This window comes from Meleagris gallopavo, chromosome 1, assembly GCF_905368555.1.
Source record: "Meleagris gallopavo chromosome 1, MGAL_WU_HG_1.1, whole genome shotgun sequence".
NCBI lineage: Eukaryota > Metazoa > Chordata > Aves > Galliformes > Phasianidae > Meleagris > Meleagris gallopavo.
The window spans coordinates 108,535,732-108,555,437 of NC_139404.1; the positions used below are offsets into that span (position 1 = coordinate 108,535,732).

The following is a 19,706-nucleotide window of genomic DNA, read 5'->3' on the forward strand; positions in this document are numbered from 1 at the left end:
CGCGAACCCCGATACAAGCGGCGCAGCTGAAGCCATATATACGAAGGGGTAGGGGCGGGGCGGAGGCCACTGTCAGTCACTGATTCCCGCCCTCAGCGCGGAGCGTCCCCGCCCCTGCGCATGCGCGGTGCTCCCTTGCTGCGTAGCTGGGTGCGCCAGCGGCGTATACGATCCACGCGCTCTGCATGCCGCCATGAAGTTCGCCTATCGGGTGAGTGAGTGAGTCAATCAGTACCACTCGGCGGCCTCTGCCTCTCCCCTTCCCCTCTAATCGTCCCCCTCCTCTCCTCGCAGTTCTCCGGCTTACTGGGCACCGTGTACCGCCGCGGGAACCTCAACTTCACCCGCGATGGCAGCTGTCTCATTAGCCCCGTCGGGAACAGGATCTCTCTCTTCGATCTGAAGAAGTGAGCGAGACCTGGCGGCCGCCCCTCTCCTCCTGCAGCCCTTTCTCCTCGGGGACAACGTGCGGGGTTGCGGCCCGGCCCTCCGGCACAGCATGTGCATGAAACAGGCGTGAGCCGGCAGTGTGCGCTTGCAGCCCGGAAGGCCAACGGCGTCCTGGGCCGCATCCCGAGAGAGGTGGCCTGCAGGGAAAGGGAGGGGATTGTCCCGCTCTGCTCTGCTTCTGCGAGGCCCTACTTGGAGTACTGCGTCCAGGTCTGGGGTGCTCAGCACAAGGAGTGGAGAGCTGTTGGAGAGGGTCCAGAGGAGGGCGTAAAGATGATCAGAGAGCTGGAGCACCTCTCTTGAGTCAGGCTGATGGAGCTGGGCTTGAGCTGCCTGGAGGAGAGAGAGCTCCAGGGAGACTTCATTGCAGTGTTCCAGTACTTGGAGGGAACTTATAAGCAGGAGGAAACCAACATAATACACAAACTGATAGTGATGGGGCGAGGGGGAATGATTTTAAACTACAAGAGAGGATGTTTATGTTAGGTGTTAGGAAGAAATTTATTCTTCAGGTGGTAGTGAGGTATTGGCCCAGGCTGCCCAGAGAAGCTGTGGTGCCCCATCCCTGGAGGCGCTCAAGGCCAGGTTGGATGGGGCCCTGGGGAGCCTGAGCTGGTGGGGGGGCAGCCCTGCTCACTGTAGGAGGTGGGACGAGATGATCTTTAAGGTTCCTTTCTATCCAAACCATTCCATAATTCTAGGCATAAGGCCATATTTCATTGATGCCAGAGGTAGTAGTCATTTCTGTGTTCTTGTGCTCAATTTACTGTTTTGTCATCTCCTTGCAGTAATAAATGTGAAACATTCCCACTGGCCACACGGCACAATATTGTGTGTGTGGGACTTTCTCCAGATGGAAGCCTTGCCATCCTTGTTGATGAAGGTACTTGCACAAATAACGTATTTGCTTTATAAAGGAATGAAGTATAAGTACTGCATGAAAGCAGGTGTTCAACCTTAGAGCAGATCAGAAGTGTTCTGTTTTAACAATTAATTTAGATTTTCTGAGAAAGGCTTTTTAAAAATAACTGGTAACTTTGATTGCTTTTTTTTGTCTTACATCATTAAGTGTGCTATCTTAAGATGTTTCTAAGGAGGTACTTTATTATTATTTTAATGGGGGAAAGCTAAGCTTGCTAGGGTTATGTTTTCTTTGGGCACTGAATAATCTCCTTATTCTCCCTCACAGAGGGAGCTGCCTTGCTCGTCAGTTTGGTTGGTAAATCTGTGATACATCAGTTTCATTTCCACAAGCCAGTGCACAGTGTCTCCTTTTCCCCTGATGGCAAGTAAGTGAAATGTGTGCGCTTTGGAGCAGAAGAATAGAAATTGCCTCATAAGCTGGTTGTAATTAGTAAAAACATTCTGACCAACCAGGGAATTTTATTTACTAATTTTGGGCTGGACCAGGGCTACTTCATCAGCAAAGTTGAGAAGAGAAAAAAATATAGGAAAAGTAAAGCTTGGTAACAATGTGGGAAGGTGGCTGTCATATTTGTTGTCTATGGTGGAACTTGTAGAAGTACAGAACACTTGCTATGAATCTTAACTGTTCTTCCATGTTATAAGGAAGGTACAGAAATGTGGGGAACTGTCTGTTCATAGTGGAGCAGTTTTGCTGCTAGCTTGGTTTAGTTTAGACAACTGTGTTACTAAAAGGAACACTTCTCTGAATTGAGTGGTTCTTTTCCTGTCCCTTATACTTTAAGTCCATGGTCACTGAGCCAAAGTGTAGATTTGGGGAGAGATTGTGGGAAGCATCAAAGAGTAAGAGGAAAAGGTGCAGACTTCCCTTTTGGCAATATTTCTCAGTTAAATGGACTTGAGATGATTGTAAATGAATTTTTTGCTTGGAAGTTGGTATTACAGTTCTGTGTTAGGGAATTACACCGGCTGTGGGGCAACTATAAAGGATGTGTGTTACAGAAATGCGCATGCTTTGTGCAAGTGCCTAATATATGGAAAAGAAGAGAGATTGAAATAGAATACCTGATTTTGGATGTTTCTAATTTACCTTTCTTCACAAGAATTAGTGAATAAATGTTTCATTATTCAACTTAATTGATTTTTCTAAAGGATTTCTGTTGCTTAGTACCTGCATTCTTGAAGTTGAGGAGTAGTAGCTATCTGCAAATAAGTTTTTGGCTTTGATTCTGAAGTATTTTCTATTTATCACTTCTGTAACACAGAAACCTTTTTAATGTTATGTTGTTCTGTTTTATTGCAGTCAGTAGTGAAAAATAGCTTATTTTTAATAGCTTTGCCTGCAATTCTGCTTTTTTTCATTTATGACAGGAGGTTTGTGATCACAAAAGACAATGTTGCTCTTCTGTACCATGCTCCTGGGAAGAGACGAGAATTCAACGCATTTGTTCTGGACAAAACTTACTATGGTCCATATGATGAAACAACTTGTATTGACTGGACTGATGATTCCAAGTGAGTTAAACTGAAATGCTGTCTACCTGCTCACTTTGTTAACATTATTTGCATCTATGCATGTATTTTCTTTGCTGTAAAGTGATTCTAGCTTTAAAATTTGGATTGTACTTCAATGAAATACTGTATTATATATCTCACATGTACTATATACATAGTGTATATAGTATGTAAATACTGTAGGTAGGCAGACTAGAAGGTATGGAATAAGCATGTGTTAGGGACCAGTGGTGCATTCTTGCTTGAAAATGTCAGTCATTCATAAAAGAAACATGTTTCAAGTGTGAACGTGGTTGACTTTGAGTGTATTTAATCCTATGTATCACTGTAAGAGTACTCATTTTAGTTTACATATCTCACATGTAAAATTACTATTAAAGTGCTGACTTGTCTTCGTATGCAGAATGTTCTGCAGCCAGTGATGGTCTTAAAAACCAGTGTTCTAACTCAAATTGCCTTTTTTTTTTTTTCTTCAAGGTGTTTTGCAATTGGAAGCAAGGACATGTCTACATGGGTGTTTGGAGCAGAGCGATGGGCAAACTTGATATATTACTCACTCAGTGGGCATAAGGATGTAATAGTAGCCTGCTTTTTTGAAGAGGACAGTCTTGATGTATGTATATAATGATACTACATTCCTGAGTTTTAGTGCTAAAGTAGCTGAACTTTATCTAGTCTTATCTTTAGGAAAGGATGTGGCTATACTGCTTTCACAGAATCACAGAATGGCCAGGGTTGGAAGGGACTTCAAGGATCATGAATCTCCAACCCCCCTGCCACATGCAGGGCCACCAACCTCCCCATTTAATACTAGACCAGGCTGCCCAGGGCCCCTCCAACCTGGCCTTGAACACCTCTAGGAATGGGGCATCCTCAGCCTCTCTGGGCAGCCTGTGCCAGCACCTCACCACTCTCATAGTAAAGAACTTCCCCCTGACATCCAACCTAAATCTTCCCTCCCTCAACTTAAAACCATCTCAACTCATTTGCAGTGAAGTTTAAAATTCCTTGAGTGTTACAAGAAGTAAATATTAAAATGAGAGTAAGTGATTTAAAGCCCCCTAGCCACTACCCTCCTCCCCTCCCCCCCCCCCAAAAAAAGTTACAGCTTTAATTATGAAAGGATTAATTAGCTGTAATCCCAGATGGTAATAAAATTGCCTAAGTAAAATATAATGTCAGTGTTAGAGTGTAGGCTCCCTGTCCCTTCTGCAATTATGTAGTCATTAAAACAAGGTAAGAGCTTTCAAAGAAGTCTATTATGTGATAAAAATATGGTTTTGTTTCTGTTCTAGCTATACACAGTTAGCCGGGACGGAGCTCTCTGTGTGTGGCAGTGTGACACAGAGCTTGATGGTCTGAAGCCTATGCCCCCTAAAGAAGCTAGGCAAAAGAAAAAGGTAAAAGATGATGATGGATTTCTTGAAGAACACAAGGGTGAAGAAATTCATGGAAAAGCCAATCCAAATGAACAGGAGAGAAGAGAGAAGGTTAAATATACACGTGTGGCAAAGTAAGTGATCTTTATTTATCCATAGGCAGAGTTTTTGTGGAAGTTTACTATGTTGGGCTTTTTTCACCATTTATTACTCAGAGTAATGTAAAACTGCTCAAGGTTTAGAAATTTATCATAAACCCCGTAATAAATAGTTTTCAGGACAACACTTGTTTGTATAAAAGGTGGTACCTTCATATTCAGAATAATAAGTCAGCATAAGATTGTCGATATGGTGTCCTTTAGTTAAGTCTAGAGGCTGTGAGGTATTGCAAGATTGCCTGACTTGAAGAGGTGAATGCGATAGCAGTGTTAGGTAAAATAGCTCATCAGCCTCTTTGGTAAGCTACGTGGAGATGCCTTTCTGTACTATCTCCCTGTCTGTCCACATCAAATGAGAGATATTTAACAAACAGTAATCTGGTCTTAAGATAGTTGTTGCATTTAGCTTCGCTGAAAGGAGCACAGTGTTTATAACGAAACTAGTCAGTAGGTGAGAGAGAGAGAGAGAGAGAGAGAGAAATAGAGGGATTCCAGGAGGAGTAACTAAGAGCTCTGGACATCAGGCTTCTCTTCCCAGTTTCTCTGATTGTAAAGGAAGTGTATGAAAGCGCCCTACTCCTGACTGTTGAACTTGGCCTCTGTGGAGCATCATTTGTAGGCAACAAAGGAGTTTGAACGTTTGAGTAATGTTCAGTGCATCATGGGGTGCTTATATTCTTAATTCCAGTAGGAGTTATACCTGCAAAGAAATGGGGAAAACCTTCTTCACTAGGCATGTGGTACTCACGACTATTGTCTAAGTAGGAGGCTCACACACAGTAGGATAACCAGTGAATTTGTGAAAGCCACCTGTGATGATCAGAGGTAAATGCACAGTGCAATTCCTCTGAGCTTAACTTTTGTCCCTTTTGTTGCATGTTGTCACTTCTGATAGGAAGACTACAGTAGCAGCTGTAGACATTAAGGAAGAGAAGAGGGAAGAGAATTAGCTTTTCATGAACTATGGGAAATATAATAAATTTCCAGAACTAGTGCTTTTGAGGTTTGTCATAGGATGATGTTGAAATACTCAACCTATATTGAAATGGAGTTATGAGAGTATTCTTTTCTTTTACACTCTTTGCTTCTCTCATTTCTTTGCGCAGGTATTTTTTCAATAAGGAAGGAGATTTTAATAACCTGACATCCGCAGCTTATCACAAGAAAACACACCTGTTGGTCACTGGTTTTGCTTCTGGAATCTTTCACCTCCACGAGCTTCCGGATTTCAATCTGATACATTCCTTGAGGTGAGATATAGGGGTTAATGGTTGTGGTTGGTTGGTTTGGGAGTGAGGGCTGTTGGTTTTTTGTTTTGCTTTTGTTTCTTTGCTTGAGAAGACACTGTATTATTTACTAGTAATGGATTAATATTGGAGCACAAAAATCTTACACAGGAGCATCGATTTAGTGTTGTAATTTCTGGAAAGGCAGAATCGTAGGTAAACTTGTGTTCAGTTTTAGGCCCCTCACTAGAGGAAGGATACTGAATTGCTGAAAAATGTTCAGAGAAAAGTAGCAAAGCTGGTAAAGGGACTAGAAGATGATGTATGAGGAGTGGCTGGAGGAACTGGGACAGTTTAGTCTAGAGAAATAGAGACTGAGAGGAACCTTGTTAGTCTATAACCACCTGAAAGGTGGCTGCAGTGAGGAAGAAGTTGGTCTTCTAGGTGACAAGTAATAGGATGTGAGGAAATGGCCTCAAATTGTTCCATGGGAGATTTAGATTGGATATCATGAGGAATATCTTCACAGAAAAGGTGGTTAGGCATTGGAATGAGCTGCCTAGGAATGTGGTGGAGTTCCCATCCCTGGAAGTAACCAGATGCGTGGACGTTGCGCTTAAGGGTATGCTTTAGTGATGGGATTAATAGTGCTGGTGTCTATTAAAGTTCATTTTCAATCTAAATGATACTATGATAATAAATACTAAACAGTTCTATTATATAATTCATTACAGAAAAGTGAGCTCTGAATGAGAAACCTCCGAAATAGTAGTTGTTGGCCATAGATTCCTACAATGCTTTGAATTTTCTATTGTTAGTTTCTTTGTAGCAAATAAAGCTAATAGAAAAAAAGAAAAGTAAAAAAAAAAAAGCCATGTATTGAAAATTATCTATGCATTGTACCTAGGTTGGAGAAAAACATGTATTTTTTTTTCCTATTGTTGTATGAGCCTAGCAATAGAATGTGTAGTTTCCTTGTATAATTCAAAAGAATCCAGTTTTTTGTTTTCTTGAATTTGGGAAGGTCTGCTCTGTTACTGACAAGCGTATCTTTGTTTGGGATATGGATACTCTTGTCTTCGTTGTGAAAAAGGAGGTATCTGTTTGATGTTCCCGAGTATAGTATAGGAACATTTGAATGCTGCTTTTAATGTTACAGTAATACATAAAAATCAGTCAAGTATTCAAAGGTCTTGCTTGAACAGAGGAAATAAATTCTAGTTTCTCAGGAGTTTCAAGATTTATCTCATAAGGCTTGCAAATGGAGGTTTGTTTATTGGGTAATTTTCTTTCTTTAGTATTTCAGACCAAAGGATAGCTTCTATTTCTATCAACTCTACTGGTGACTGGATTGCTTTTGGATGTTCAGGTTTGTAAAATGTTCAATATGTGTTCATGGAAAAATGAGGAATGCTGTGGCAAACAAAGCCAAATTCCTCCTGCCCTTACTGATTCCAAATGTTGAAATGTTGTTAATAATGTACAGACTCATCTTCATAGTGTCTGGATAGACATAGTACATCTTTTTTGGGGCTTCAGTCTCTCGTGCACAGCCACTTCTGACACGTGGCATTTTACAAAGTAAGCTGAATGTTCATACATTTGTACATACCCAATGGTTAGCATGGTAACTAAGTTTATATCTTTATGCAGTCCTGCTTTTCTTACCAGTTCATCTAGTGAAAAAATTAAAAGGTAGGATGTTGTCATCTCCTTTGCAGCCCATGATTTGAGAAGTGGAGGATTGGAAAGCTCCAAGCTACCTTGGTTATTCATTGCAGTGAGCAGTTAATAAGGTCAATTGCCAGTAAGGTGACTAAGGTATCTTAAAGATGAAATTGCAAAATGGACAAATGAATTGACATAAACAGGAAAATAGAGTTATTTTCTAGCATATTTCTGATTTTTGACTGTTTATCAACATCCATCCATTTGTTACAATAACTATTAATAGCACTGTTGTAGTGCTGAGGATATTAAGCCAAGTGGCAGATTCTGGTGTTAAGGAAATTGACCTTGAACTTCTGAAATGAAAATGACTTGTATTAGAATCAATATAGAGACATAATACAGCCTGTTTGCATCAAGTTTTTTTATTCTTTGATTGGTAGATGCAAGTATGTGTTTTTTTTTTTGGTGTGCATTAGCAGGTTCCATCATTGGATTCATAATTCCAGTCAGTCCTTATGTGTTCACAGGTTTGGGTCAGCTCCTGGTGTGGGAATGGCAGAGCGAGTCCTACGTGCTGAAGCAGCAGGGCCATTTCAACAGCATGGTTTCATTGGCTTATTCTCCAGATGGGCAATACATAGTAACTGGAGGAGAGGATGGGAAAGTGAGTGATACAAGATTACTGAATTATGAACTTAAGTTTCAAAAAGGTTGTAAACGCCTTGGATTTCCATTGTGTGCAGAAAGCTGTGTTACTGTAATTGATTCATATATTTTTCTGTCCCTGATTTTCTTACAAGTATTGATCTATCTCTGCATAATATATGTTTTGATTTGTGGTTGGTATCCTCTGCAAATAGTATCACTTAAGCTTTTTAGCAGCTTGTTGTTGTTGTTGCTCTCAGTCACCATAAGCACAAAAAGATCTAATTCATCAGATGTTAGTTTATATTTATCTATGCTGGTTCCTTGATATATTGAGATGAATGAATTTCAATCAACCAGATAATTAGTTTCAATGCAGACTTTATTTCAAATTACTTATAAAAACATAATTCCCAAGCTGATTTTATCCTGCAATGTACCATTGCAGAAGTTTGCTATTTAAAAGAAAAAATCTCATAAATAACTTGTATTGAGATGGAAGCCTAGGCGGACAGATAATTTTAAAGTGTTAAAAGTATTTTTGAGGAGAAAGGATGTTTTGTAGAGTAATCCCAAAATCTCTTGGTTCTTAAATGTGGTGAAGATGGCATCTTCTGTTCATCACAAGTTTTGATGGGGAAAAAGAAAAGACTTGCCACTTCATAGTTTCTACCATTCATATTTAAAATCAATCAAACCCTATAAATCTCTGACTGCAGATAGCTGAACTTCTAAGTTTTCTGTTTGTGGGAAATTTGAAATAGCCTTTCAGCTGTAGCTTTTTGAAAGGGCTCGCAGTTGGCTTTGAATTTGGTGCTTGAAGTTGGCCGGTTGAAGTTTAAGAGTCTGAGATGTTGATTGAGGTTTTCCTTGAAATTTTAACTTTATTTCAAAAATGTTTTGTCTCCACTTAACTTCTGTGTTTATTTGCCTTTAGAGGTCTAGTGACAAGTTGTAGCTCTGCCTCATTTGCGCAGTTTCTTCCAACTGTATTGTACATCCCTTATGCTGTTAGAGAGTTTTAGAGCTAACTTTTCTTTACTCTTCTGTTTCCTTATATATTCCTTCTGAACTGATGGTGGAGATTCCAGGAAGGCTTTTCTGATCTCTCTTGCAGGTGAAGGTGTGGAACACTTCAAGCAGTTTTTGTTTTGTCACTTTTACAGACCATAGCAGTGGCGTAACTGCTGTAACTTTTACTTCCAATGGTTATGTAATTTTGAGTGCTTCCCTGGATGGAACAGTGCGGGCCTTTGATCTGCACAGGTAACTTTTTGTATATTATTTAGTTGTCTTTTTTTCCCCCACCCAAAATGCAACAAACTGATGATTGATGGTTTCAGGAACAAGTTGCAAAACTATGAGTACCACTTAATTGGTTTTAGTGCTTTTATTAGTTCAGCCTTTGATTCAAACTTAGATAGTAATTAGAAATCCTGTCACTCTATCCAGTTTCTGTGAATAAAATTCTGGAGGAACTTTGCTCCGAGAAGCTGAAAACCTGGTAAGGGCATTCTCTGCTTCCACAGTAAGAAGTATTCACCTATATAATTATGTTTGTTGTAGTTATAGTGATTGAGTCATTACAGTACAACTGTGTACAAAACTGGATGTGTAAGCAAACCTGTGTTGTCTAGAGAATGGATGTACGCTGTGCTATAGAAGAAAAATCCTCTGAGTATTTTGGGGTATTTCTTCTACAAAACCAGTAATATTTTTTTGAGTCCTGGAATCATACCAAGGCATCTCTTTTTAGGCAAAGAATATATTTTTCTGTACATAGTTTAAGAGACCTGAAAAGGAGTTCGTTTGACTTTAAAAATAAAAATAAAAATAAAAATAAATCAGTGTGAAATGTATTTTTAGATCTACTTGAAATGGTTTTTCAATTTGTTTTCACGTTTACAACAGGTACCGCAATTTCCGTACCTTTACTTCTCCACGACCAAGTCAGTTCTCTTGTTTGGCTGTGGACTCCAGTGGTGAGATTGTGTCAGCTGGTTCCCAGGATTCCTTTGAAATATTCATCTGGTCAATGCAGAGTGGGAGGCTGTTGGATGTAAGTACCCACAATGAATATTTGAGTAATGAGCTCTTTCTAGTTGCTGAAGTAACACAAATATTGCTGAAGTATTACTGTGCTACCGCATTGGGGAAAAAGAGTTTTCACTCAACTAGTTGTTCAGAATTGTTCTTTTCTACATATTTTCTCAAGGAAATTAAGAAAGTGTAGGTGCTATTATAAGATCAGTACAGATTGCAGGAAAGATTTCGTTGGTGCAAAGTAGGGGCATGAATTCCTTTTGTACTGTTATTTAATTTGGAGGGTGGGAAAACTAACAATTTCAATCTCCAGTGTCTTGCTGCTAGTTTGAAATTACTCTTTGCAGGGTACAGTTAATTATGGAGAGATGCTGTCATTTGCTATTTTCAGTTCTTTAGCGTTGTACATCTGATGGCAAATCAGATGAATTCAACAATTCATGTATTTAATTTGGTGTACATGTTGAATCACAGAATGACCGAGGTTGGAAGGGACTTCAAGGATCATGAATCTCCAACCCCCCTGCCACATGCAGGGCCACCAGCCTCCCCATTTAATAGTAGACCAGGCTGTCCAGGACCCCATCCAACCTGGCCTTGAACACCTTCAGGGACGGGGCATCCACAGCCTTTCTGGGCAGCCTGTGCCAGCGCCTCACCTCTTCCCCCTGACATCCAACCTAAATCTTCCTCAACTTAAAACCATTTCTCCTTGTCCTGCTGTTATCTACCCTTTCAAAGAGTTGATTCCCTCCTGTTTATAGGCTCCCTTTAGGTACTAAAAGGCTGCAATGAGGTCATCCCTCACCCTTCTCTTCTCCAGTCTTAAGAAGCTCAGCTCCCTCAGCCTGTCTTCATATGGGAGGTGCTCCAGCCCCCTGATCATCTTTGTGACCCTCCTCTGGACCATCTCCAAAAGTCCTCTGTCTTTCATGTACTGGAGGCTCCACACTTGGACGCAGTACTCCAGATGGGGCCTCACAAGAGCAGAGTAGAGAGGTCAATCACCTTCCTGTCCCTGCTGGCCACCCCTCTTCTGATGGATCCCAGGATACCATTTGCCTTCTGAGCTGCAACAACACACTGCTGACTCATGTTCAGTTTTTCATCTGTCAGGATATTATTTCTGTTGAGAGGAGTGGGAGCTCCGTGCTTGAAAAATACTTATTACTCTTGCTCACAGTTCTTCTTTAGTGTTGCCCTTCTGATAATAAGGAAGGGAGAGAAGACTATTCCTAAGTCTTCATCTCTATGAAGACTATGTGCATGCATGAGAGTGGTTATAGATACCTGTGCAGTGGTAGCACTTCAGCAATTTTCAACTTGTTTAAATAAGAAGTTGAGAATCAGTGGTATGTATCATCCTTCATGTCCAAAAGTTACCTTGAGTGTGTATGGACAAGTTAGGGGTAGTTTTATTGCTGCATTGATAGTTTATTGAATGCACACCGTATGAACTTCAGTTTCTCTTACCTACTTCCATGTTATCTTTTCTTTTATTAGGTCTTATCTGGTCACGAGGGCCCCATCAGCAGTTTGTCCTTTAACCCAATGAAGTGTGTTCTCGCTAGTGGCTCTTGGGATAAAACTGTCAAGTTATGGGATATGTTAGACAGCTGGAGAACTAAGGAGACGTTAATGTTGAACTCTGATGGTAATCTCTACCTCATATTCTATCAAGTATAAAAACATTATTAGAAATGATACAACTGTCTGTCAAATGCAGATGTTTTTTTCTTAATAATGGAAACAAAAGGTTGACTAATTCTCTGCAGTGCAAGAAATTCTTTTTATAGGTTACCAGCTCTAGCTATATGGTTAGCTAAACATATGTATGTTGTCCAGAGAAGAAATACCGTGATACTTGTTAATCATTAGCTGCTTGTGGTAGTTGAGATGACATGCTTGAAAAATAAGGATATTTTTTTTCTTAGATAAACATACGATCTTTTCCTAGAAAAAGTTCAAGCTGCATTTTAACCGTTAATTGAATTCTTTGCAGTACTTGTTGTTGCTTTCCGCCCTGATGGCAAGGAGCTTGCAGTTGCTTCTTTGAATGGACAGATAACATTTTGGGATCATGAAAATGCAGTCCAAGTTGGCTCAATTGAGGGAAGACATGACCTTCAAATGGGAAGGAAGGAGCTCGATAAAATTACTGCCAAACAATCAGCTAAGGGGAAGTAAGTAAACGAGATAGCAGTTGAAAAGAGCGTGCTGTGCTGGCATTTGCTTTAGAGTTGGGTTTTTCTTCCACTTATTTTTTACATGAAGATTTCAGAGTGCATCTACTTTTCAACTGTTTTGATTCTGACTCTGGATTTTAAAAGATTTCTGGTGTTGACATCTGGATGTACCTTTTTTTATTGTGTCAACCATCTGATGAGCATCACTCTGATCATCTGTTCTCTTTCACAAGTTTGTGTTTCCAGCGTAATATTGTCATAAGTTTCTCACTTAACAAATGAGATGGGTCTTTAAAATGGATGTTATGTGAACATTTCCTACATCGTAGGTAGATAATTTTTTTTTAAATAATGTAAATATGCTGTGGGATTGTTACAAGTTACTATGTATGTGAAATAATTTTTAAAGGCAACTCGAATTTATTTGCTTTCAAATACTCTAATACAGACATCTTGTGTTTCATTCCTCTCTTTTTCCATTGCTACTCAAACCTCTTTCCTTCCTGTTGCTTCCCCTCAAATCTAAATAACATTTTTTACAAACGTATTTTTTGGTGGTGAGCTCAGCTACCTTCTTTCTCTGCATACCTTGGTGTTTTTTCTCTCTTCTCACTATTCTTAGTGTCTCGCAGAGTGTAACTGAAAGCTCATTTGCAGAGTTGCAGCAGGGCATCAGACATATTGACGTACTTGAAAAAGCTTGAAGTTTTAATTTGCTTGTGATTCATACATAGTAAAGCAACGAAAGTATTTGATTGTGGTAAAATGTGTTAACATGTGAATGAAGATCTTTACTACTTTTACAATTGAATGATTTCTGTATCTTCATGCTGCAGTTGTGTCTTTTGGCTCCAAATGGCAGTAAAATTAACAGTTTTTTCTTTCTTTTTTATTTTTTTACCAGATCTTTTACCACTCTGTGTTACTCAGCAGATGGACAGTCCATTTTGGCAGGTGGATTGTCAAAATTTGTCTGTATTTATAATGTCAAAGAACAGATTCTTATGAAAAAATTTGAGATCTCGTGCAACTTTTCTTTAGATGCAATGGAGGTATGTGGCTGTAGTGGTTAGTTTCACCCCATATTGCACCCAAGCTTTGATTTTTGGATGTAACCTAATTTAAATAGGATCCCTGAGTGTTTTGATAATTGTGGATTTGTTTTCCTTGCTTTGTGCGGCAGATGTAAAGAGAAGTTATTTCTTAGAAAACAAAATTGTTTCCTGAAATTTAGCTCCTTAGAATCTTTCTGAATTACAATGTGTTTGTGTTAACAAGCAAAATTCTTTTATGCATAGTTAGCCAGTTAACTTAAAATTAATGAAGATTTTGATGACTGATATTTTGTACTAAGCTGATTTTCTTGTGTCAGTTTCTTGTCTTAGCAAAGAAATGAAGGAATTTAGGGTGGACACAGGAAAGTATCACTGTATTTTACAGACGCTGTTTCTAAATAGTGCCAAATGTAAAGTTAAGTTCCTTTGAAAGTAAAGTAAATGATGAAAACTATTGAAAGAAAAAAATTCCAGTAAGACTTCTTAATATCCCTTTACCTGGAGGAATAATGATTGCTCTAGTGTTTACGTCAAGCTGTATTTGGCTGTGGTTCCACGTGTGTTTCCTGACACAAACAATGGTTTGTGAAGCAGTTTTCATTTCTGTTCTCTGCCCCTTATTGTGCCAGCATGGCTTTACACATAGTATGAAAGAACACCAGGAGTGAGCCAACTGGAAAAGAATCAAGGAGGAGGTATGCAAAAATTGAGGGAGAGGAGCATCCTAAAGCAGAACTTCAGTAACTGACTATACCAGGCATTAATTTTAGCACAGTGAGATTGTAGAAGGGGAGGAAAAGCAGGACTTTCTTTGAGGAAATTGTGCACCTTTAGGTATAATAACATTGTAATAATGTAAAGCCACAGTCTGAGGTTTCTTACTCTATGGCCATAAGAATGAAGCATCTTGATTCTGATACATGGTTGCATACAGTTGCCCACTATTCTGTACTAGCCAGTTTTCTCCATGATTTTGGAGGAACTTTATTCCAAAGATACAAAGAAATAATCACTAAATTCTTGAATGTTATGGGATGTTTTCAGTTAATACAGGTGTTGGAGAGGAGATTGTGCAGTGAATGGAACTTCTATGTTTTTATAGGAATACTTAGATCGGAGAAAAATGACTGAATTTGGCAGCATGGCTCTGATAGATGAAGGCACTGGAGATGAAGATGGTGTTGCTATTCCTCTTCCTGGAGTAAAAACAGGTATGGCTTTTGACCTTGCTGTCTTGTCTTTGCAAGGATCAAAATCTTTATTCCTAAAGTAGATGCCAGATATGAAGGCTTTGAACTGTTCAGCTCAGTTTTTGTAGTATGTTTGAACTGTCTGGAGCTTCAAAGGTTTATTACACATGTACCACATTCAATGCTATCTGGAAAAACTTGTGAGACCCATTTTTATTTTCCAGTTCCTTGCTTTGCCTCTGATCTTTCAAATGGCGCAGCAAAATTCAGTCCCGCCACTTTGTTTAGCTTGTTTTATGATCTCTTGTGCAGAGACCATATCTTTTAACTGCCAAGTTTTGACATGTTCCACACTGTCCAGCCTAATTCTAATTATGCTGTTATCATTGATAGGCAGACCATGAACTTTTGGAGGCTATATTAAATCAATTTTCAACTTCTCTTTTAGGTGACATGAGTTCTCGACACTTCAAACCAGAAATAAGAGTAACTTGCCTGCGATTCTCTCCTACAGGCAAGTATTGATGAGTGTATGATTTATTTCTTTTCCTTCTGTATGAAACAGACGAGTAGAAGAGCAAAGGAGTGCAAATGCCTTTGGAGATAGTCTTTCTAGGTGTTATGCAGTGCTGCTGGTTTAACAGTCCCATCTCTTACTCAGTGGATAATTAGGAAGCTTAAGTATGTATTGCATTCAGCTGGTATTCTTCACAAGCAGTGCCACTGCTGATGGGTCCACCAGTGATGCACTATTTTCTGTCATACATGTTGTAAGCAGCAGAGCATCATCTGTTTGTTATTACTGTTGTGCTTGCATTGTAGAAAACCTAGCTTTGTTCTTAAAAAGTCTTACTTCCTTTTCTAGGACGAAGCTGGGCAGCTACCACCACCGAGGGTCTTCTTATCTATTCACTGGATGCTGGGTTAATTTTTGATCCTTTTGAGCTGGACATTGATGTTACACCCAGCAATATACGCAAAAAACTGCATCAGAAAGAATACACTATGGCTATTGTCATGGCCCTTAAGCTAAATGAAAAGAAGTTAATTCAGGAGGTTATAGAAGCCATACCTGGTAATGAAGGTACGTGGATCTTCTGTGAAATTTGTAATTGTAATTTTGTAAGCAGAGATGTTTAAGCCAAATAAAGTGAAGCATAAAGGGTAAAGTTTCCCAGAAAGGGAAAAAAAAAAAAAAAGAGAACTTTCAGAGACTTCAGTCTTTTTACAGTTGCTAAAGACTAGGAAAGAAAGGATGATCTTCTGTTCAGAAAAAAAAAAAGTTCCTGGCGTTAACTTGTTACAATTTTAGCAGTCTGTGTGGTTATCTAGTGACTTTAGAACATGGACTTTGATCAGGTCCAGATTTATGCCAAGTTTTGCATCCATGTAGATAAAGCAACTGTTGTTAGAAGGACTTACCAGCTTTAACGTGACTTAGCAGTGTGCCTGTGTGATGAAGAGAATCAGATGATGTCTGGGCTGTACTGTCAAGAATGTAGTCAGCAGCTTGAGGAAAGTGATGAGTCTCCTCTGTTCAGCACTTGTGAGACTGTGTTAGGAGCATGGTGTCCAGTTTTGTACTATCTCATGCAAAACAGATATTGTTGTTCTGGAGAGTCCAGGAGGAGGAATTGGAAAACTATTAGAGGGCCAGAGTACACAACAGCTGAGGAGATCTGAGAAGAGGGTGAAGCGTGGAAATTTAGGTTGTTGAAATCCACTGTTAACAGAAGGAATGTGAGACTGTTTCTTTAACAGAGAAAGATAGATTGACTTCAACAGTTTCACATAATATTCGAGTGGCTGCAGAGAGTAAGAGTTTGTTATTATGAGAAATAATTGTATATAATGAGGTCATCGTTGTTCTGAAGATTGTGCTGCTTCATAGTGACCAATTGCTAACAGCATACAGGTACTTCCTCTGTGAGCAGGCAGCTCTGGATCTTTTCAAGCATCCTTTATTGCTTCGATATTACACCTTCCTAGTTCCACTTAGCTCTACAAGAACTATAAAGTCAGGAGCAACAAGACTGTAGTTAAGATGACTTAAGGAGAGAAGGAGACAGGTAAAAGTTCTGAAGAAGAGACAGTGGGGGGAGTATCCTGTTAGGGGGAAAAATATTATTGCACATCTTGGGTAGGAGGAGAGTTAAATTCTTGTTTTTAAATCCAGTAGTGATTGGAAGGCTCAAAAGGAAAGGCTTGCTGAGAGGTGTTGGTACTGTGCCCTAAAGTAGAGTATTGAACATTGAATAGTTGCCAAGACCATGTTCTCTCTTCTGCTTCCCCACATCCCTTCCTGTGGTCTCTTTCTTGTTATTCCAAATAGTAATTCAACACTAATGTCTGTGTATTTTTGTTTTGTTTGTTTCCTCTTCGCACAGTTGATGTTGTCTGCTCATCGCTCCCAGATCTGTACGTGGAAAAAGTGTTGGAGTTTCTGGCCTCTGCCTTTGAGATATCTTGTCATTTAGAGTTCTATCTTATTTGGGCTCATAAGTTGCTCATGCTGCATGGACAGAAATTAAAAACAAGGTGAGCTGCTGTGAAAAGGAAAAAGCTGATAAGGATTTTAAAACTCCTTTCAGTTCAGGACTGAACTGATAGATGCATACATAGGAATTGAAACAACTTGATTTTTACAGCTTCTCTACTAACGAGTGTGTATGAGAACTGGGTTGCATTTGTGGGGATAAAAGCATTTTTCAAATACTGTAGGTAAAACTTTCCATATCTTGCTTAGTCTATAAATGCATGAAGATTTCAAAAGCACCACTAGGATTTTGGGATTCTTTAAAAATGATTATGTACATTAAATACAACTGAAGGATAACAAGCTTGTATTGACTGCACTTTTTTATAGAGTTTGCTTGTGATTACAGCATGCACTATTGACTTTTTAGGAAGTGCTTTGATTTCTTACCAAGTTCTTCAAAACTACGTGGGCTTGCCCTGTGAATTGTATTCAACCTTCTCTTAGTATAGAGTTCATAGACTTCTTGGAATAAAACCAGGTAAAAGCCAGCCATCTGAAATAGAGTCCTGGAGGTTAAAGTAATAGTGCACCGTGTAACTCATGGCTTACCTCAACATTAATATTAATGGTTGAGTGGCTGAAATGGCCAGATCAAATTTTCTTTGTTTCTGTTAAAGTAGAAGTAGGGAGTTTAAAACAAGCTGGCTGTTTTTTGGAAAGTAAGTTATTGTGAAGAAATTGTTGTCATTGCAGCAAGCGGAATTTAGTTCTTCATGCCGCAGCTTGAAGTTAGAAACTGGTTGGCAGTAGATTATTTGTATTTAAATATAATCATTCTTGGCACAATCGAAAGCAAAATGCTTTTGTTTGTCTAATGTTAAATTAGACAATGACACGTATGTTTCTTAAAGTTTTGAGAATATAGAAAAGTACTTGATTTTTATACATAAATATAAATTACAATGCAAGTTGTACGTTTTCTCCATTTAAGGTCGCAGAAGCTGCTCCCCATGATTCAGTTTCTTCAGAAAAGCATCCAGCGTCACTTTGAAGATGTATCCAAGCTGTATGTATTGCTATATTTTAAAGTCTAAATCAAAACCCTTCACTGCACTGTAGAGTAATTTGAAGGACGATAGTGTAGCATTAGAAGTTTCAAGACCCTCTTCTTTTAGAGATGCTTATGCTTTAGGAGAAAAAACATGATCTTGTTTCTAACATGTTCTTATTTTTACAGCTGCGAATGGAATATCTACAATATCAAATATGCATTGGCCATTTCACAACAGCGGGGCGTGAAGCGTGTGGCAGAAACATCAGTAGATGAAGACGACTTGGAGTCTTCAGACAGTGATTATCTTATGCAAGAAGTTCATAGCGACAATTTCAGTTCCTAGTTATTTTTCATGGGAGAAAATCTAAGACAATGTAAATTTATGCAGTGGTATTCACTGGGACTGAGTGGCCCTCATAGTGGCATAATTTAGCTCTTGTTAACAGTGTCGAGTGGGCTTGCATGTGGGTTACAGAGTGGGAGAAATTTAGGATAGGAAATGCCATCTGTGCTTTGTGTAGCCTCTGTCCATAACACCAATGACTGGTTGCTTGACAGCACTGATTTCTTAGTTTTTTTAATTGTTCTTAATTTCAGGTAAGATAAAAACATGTTTTTATTTGTGAAGTTAGAAGTATGACTGGAAGAAATGCATTCTTTATTAAAAACACATTGTGTATAGATTAAGTATTGAGATTTAATTTTAATGTGGCCTTGTCATACTTTGTGATGGACTCCTTTTACCTCTGTTTTTATGTCATTCTTAGTGGGAGGGCTGCTTATTGCTCTCAATTTTTTTTGTTTTTTTTTGTTTTTTTGTTTGTTTGTTTTAATACATACATATTATTGGAGCGCTGTTAGGAATAAGTGGACCTAGTTTTCTTGGTTATGTAACTTCCAATCATTGTTTATTAACATGAAAATTGGAAACTTCTGTTTTCCTTGCTTTTAGGAATTGGCATGGGAATTGCTAATAATGACATTGAGGTTCTGAATGCAAAGAACTATATCCATATTTTTGTTGTTTTCAAGCCATATGTTGAAAGGGCTTTGGTTTAAGGTGCAGCAAATAATAACAATGAGCCAGGATTGATTTTGTTTTCAGTGTATTCTGTTCTTCTGGATTACTTTTATGGTCTTTTTCTACTCTTGGAAAAGAGGTGTGATATAGAAAAGTGCTGCAGAGAAAACTAAGTCCAAAATATACACCAGACATGTACAGTCAGTTCTAAGATTTCAATATGTAAAACTAATATACAGTCACTACTTAAATGAAGCATACCAAATGTTTTGATTTTTTTTTTTAATTATTTTTTTCTTTCTTTATGGAATCTTTGTTGAGAATTTTTTTCAGTTGCTGGTGCTCCCTTGCCTCATGTTTTTTTTCATGATCATGACAATGTTTCAGGGTCTCGGGGCAGTGAAGGGAGTTGCTGGACTGGAGAGACACTTGTTGAAGCTGCTTTGTGGTTTTGTGTTGGGGTTTGGAATTGCTTCTCATTCTCTTCCACTCCTCTGCCTCCTTTCCCCACCATGGCAGAAAGTAAGTTACACAGAAGAGAGGCATAGATGTATGTAGGAAGGAAGTAGCATAGAAAGAAGGGAAAAATTCATCTTGGGATCTGTGTAAATCCCTGTGTTTAAGCTAACCCAGAGAACATACTATGTGTCAGATAACATGATTGTGATTGTTACTTCTTAACTCAATTTACTGGTTTTCATATGCACATC

The 19,706-nt window shown here is 38.9% G+C and overlaps 1 protein-coding gene across 1 annotated transcript; it reads left to right on the forward strand.

Moving 5' to 3' along the window:
• Positions 1-81: 81 nt before the first annotated feature.
• Positions 82-19,064, forward strand: PWP2 (PWP2 small subunit processome component). Its single transcript, XM_010724494.4, has 21 exons — positions 82-211; positions 295-407; positions 1,239-1,333; positions 1,640-1,739; positions 2,746-2,889; positions 3,367-3,502; positions 4,185-4,402; positions 5,533-5,676; positions 6,951-7,021; positions 7,851-7,987; positions 9,086-9,234; positions 9,880-10,027; positions 11,515-11,665; positions 12,014-12,194; positions 13,102-13,249; positions 14,355-14,463; positions 14,891-14,956; positions 15,308-15,526; positions 16,830-16,980; positions 17,913-17,987; positions 18,159-19,064. The coding sequence occupies exons 1-21, from the start codon at positions 194-196 to the stop codon at positions 18,316-18,318; spliced, it is 2,733 nt and encodes a 910-aa protein (XP_010722796.2). The 5' UTR covers positions 82-193; the 3' UTR covers positions 18,319-19,064.
• The last annotated feature ends 642 nt before the right edge of the window (positions 19,065-19,706 follow it).

Coding starts and splice junctions, on each gene's coding strand:
- PWP2 (XM_010724494.4), top strand. Junction 1,334..1,639: donor TGCCATCCTTGTTGATGAAG/GTACTTGCACAA, acceptor TCTCCCTCACAG/AGGGAGCTGCCTTGCTCGTC. Junction 14,464..14,890: donor TCTTCCTGGAGTAAAAACAG/GTATGGCTTTTG, acceptor CTTCTCTTTTAG/GTGACATGAGTTCTCGACAC.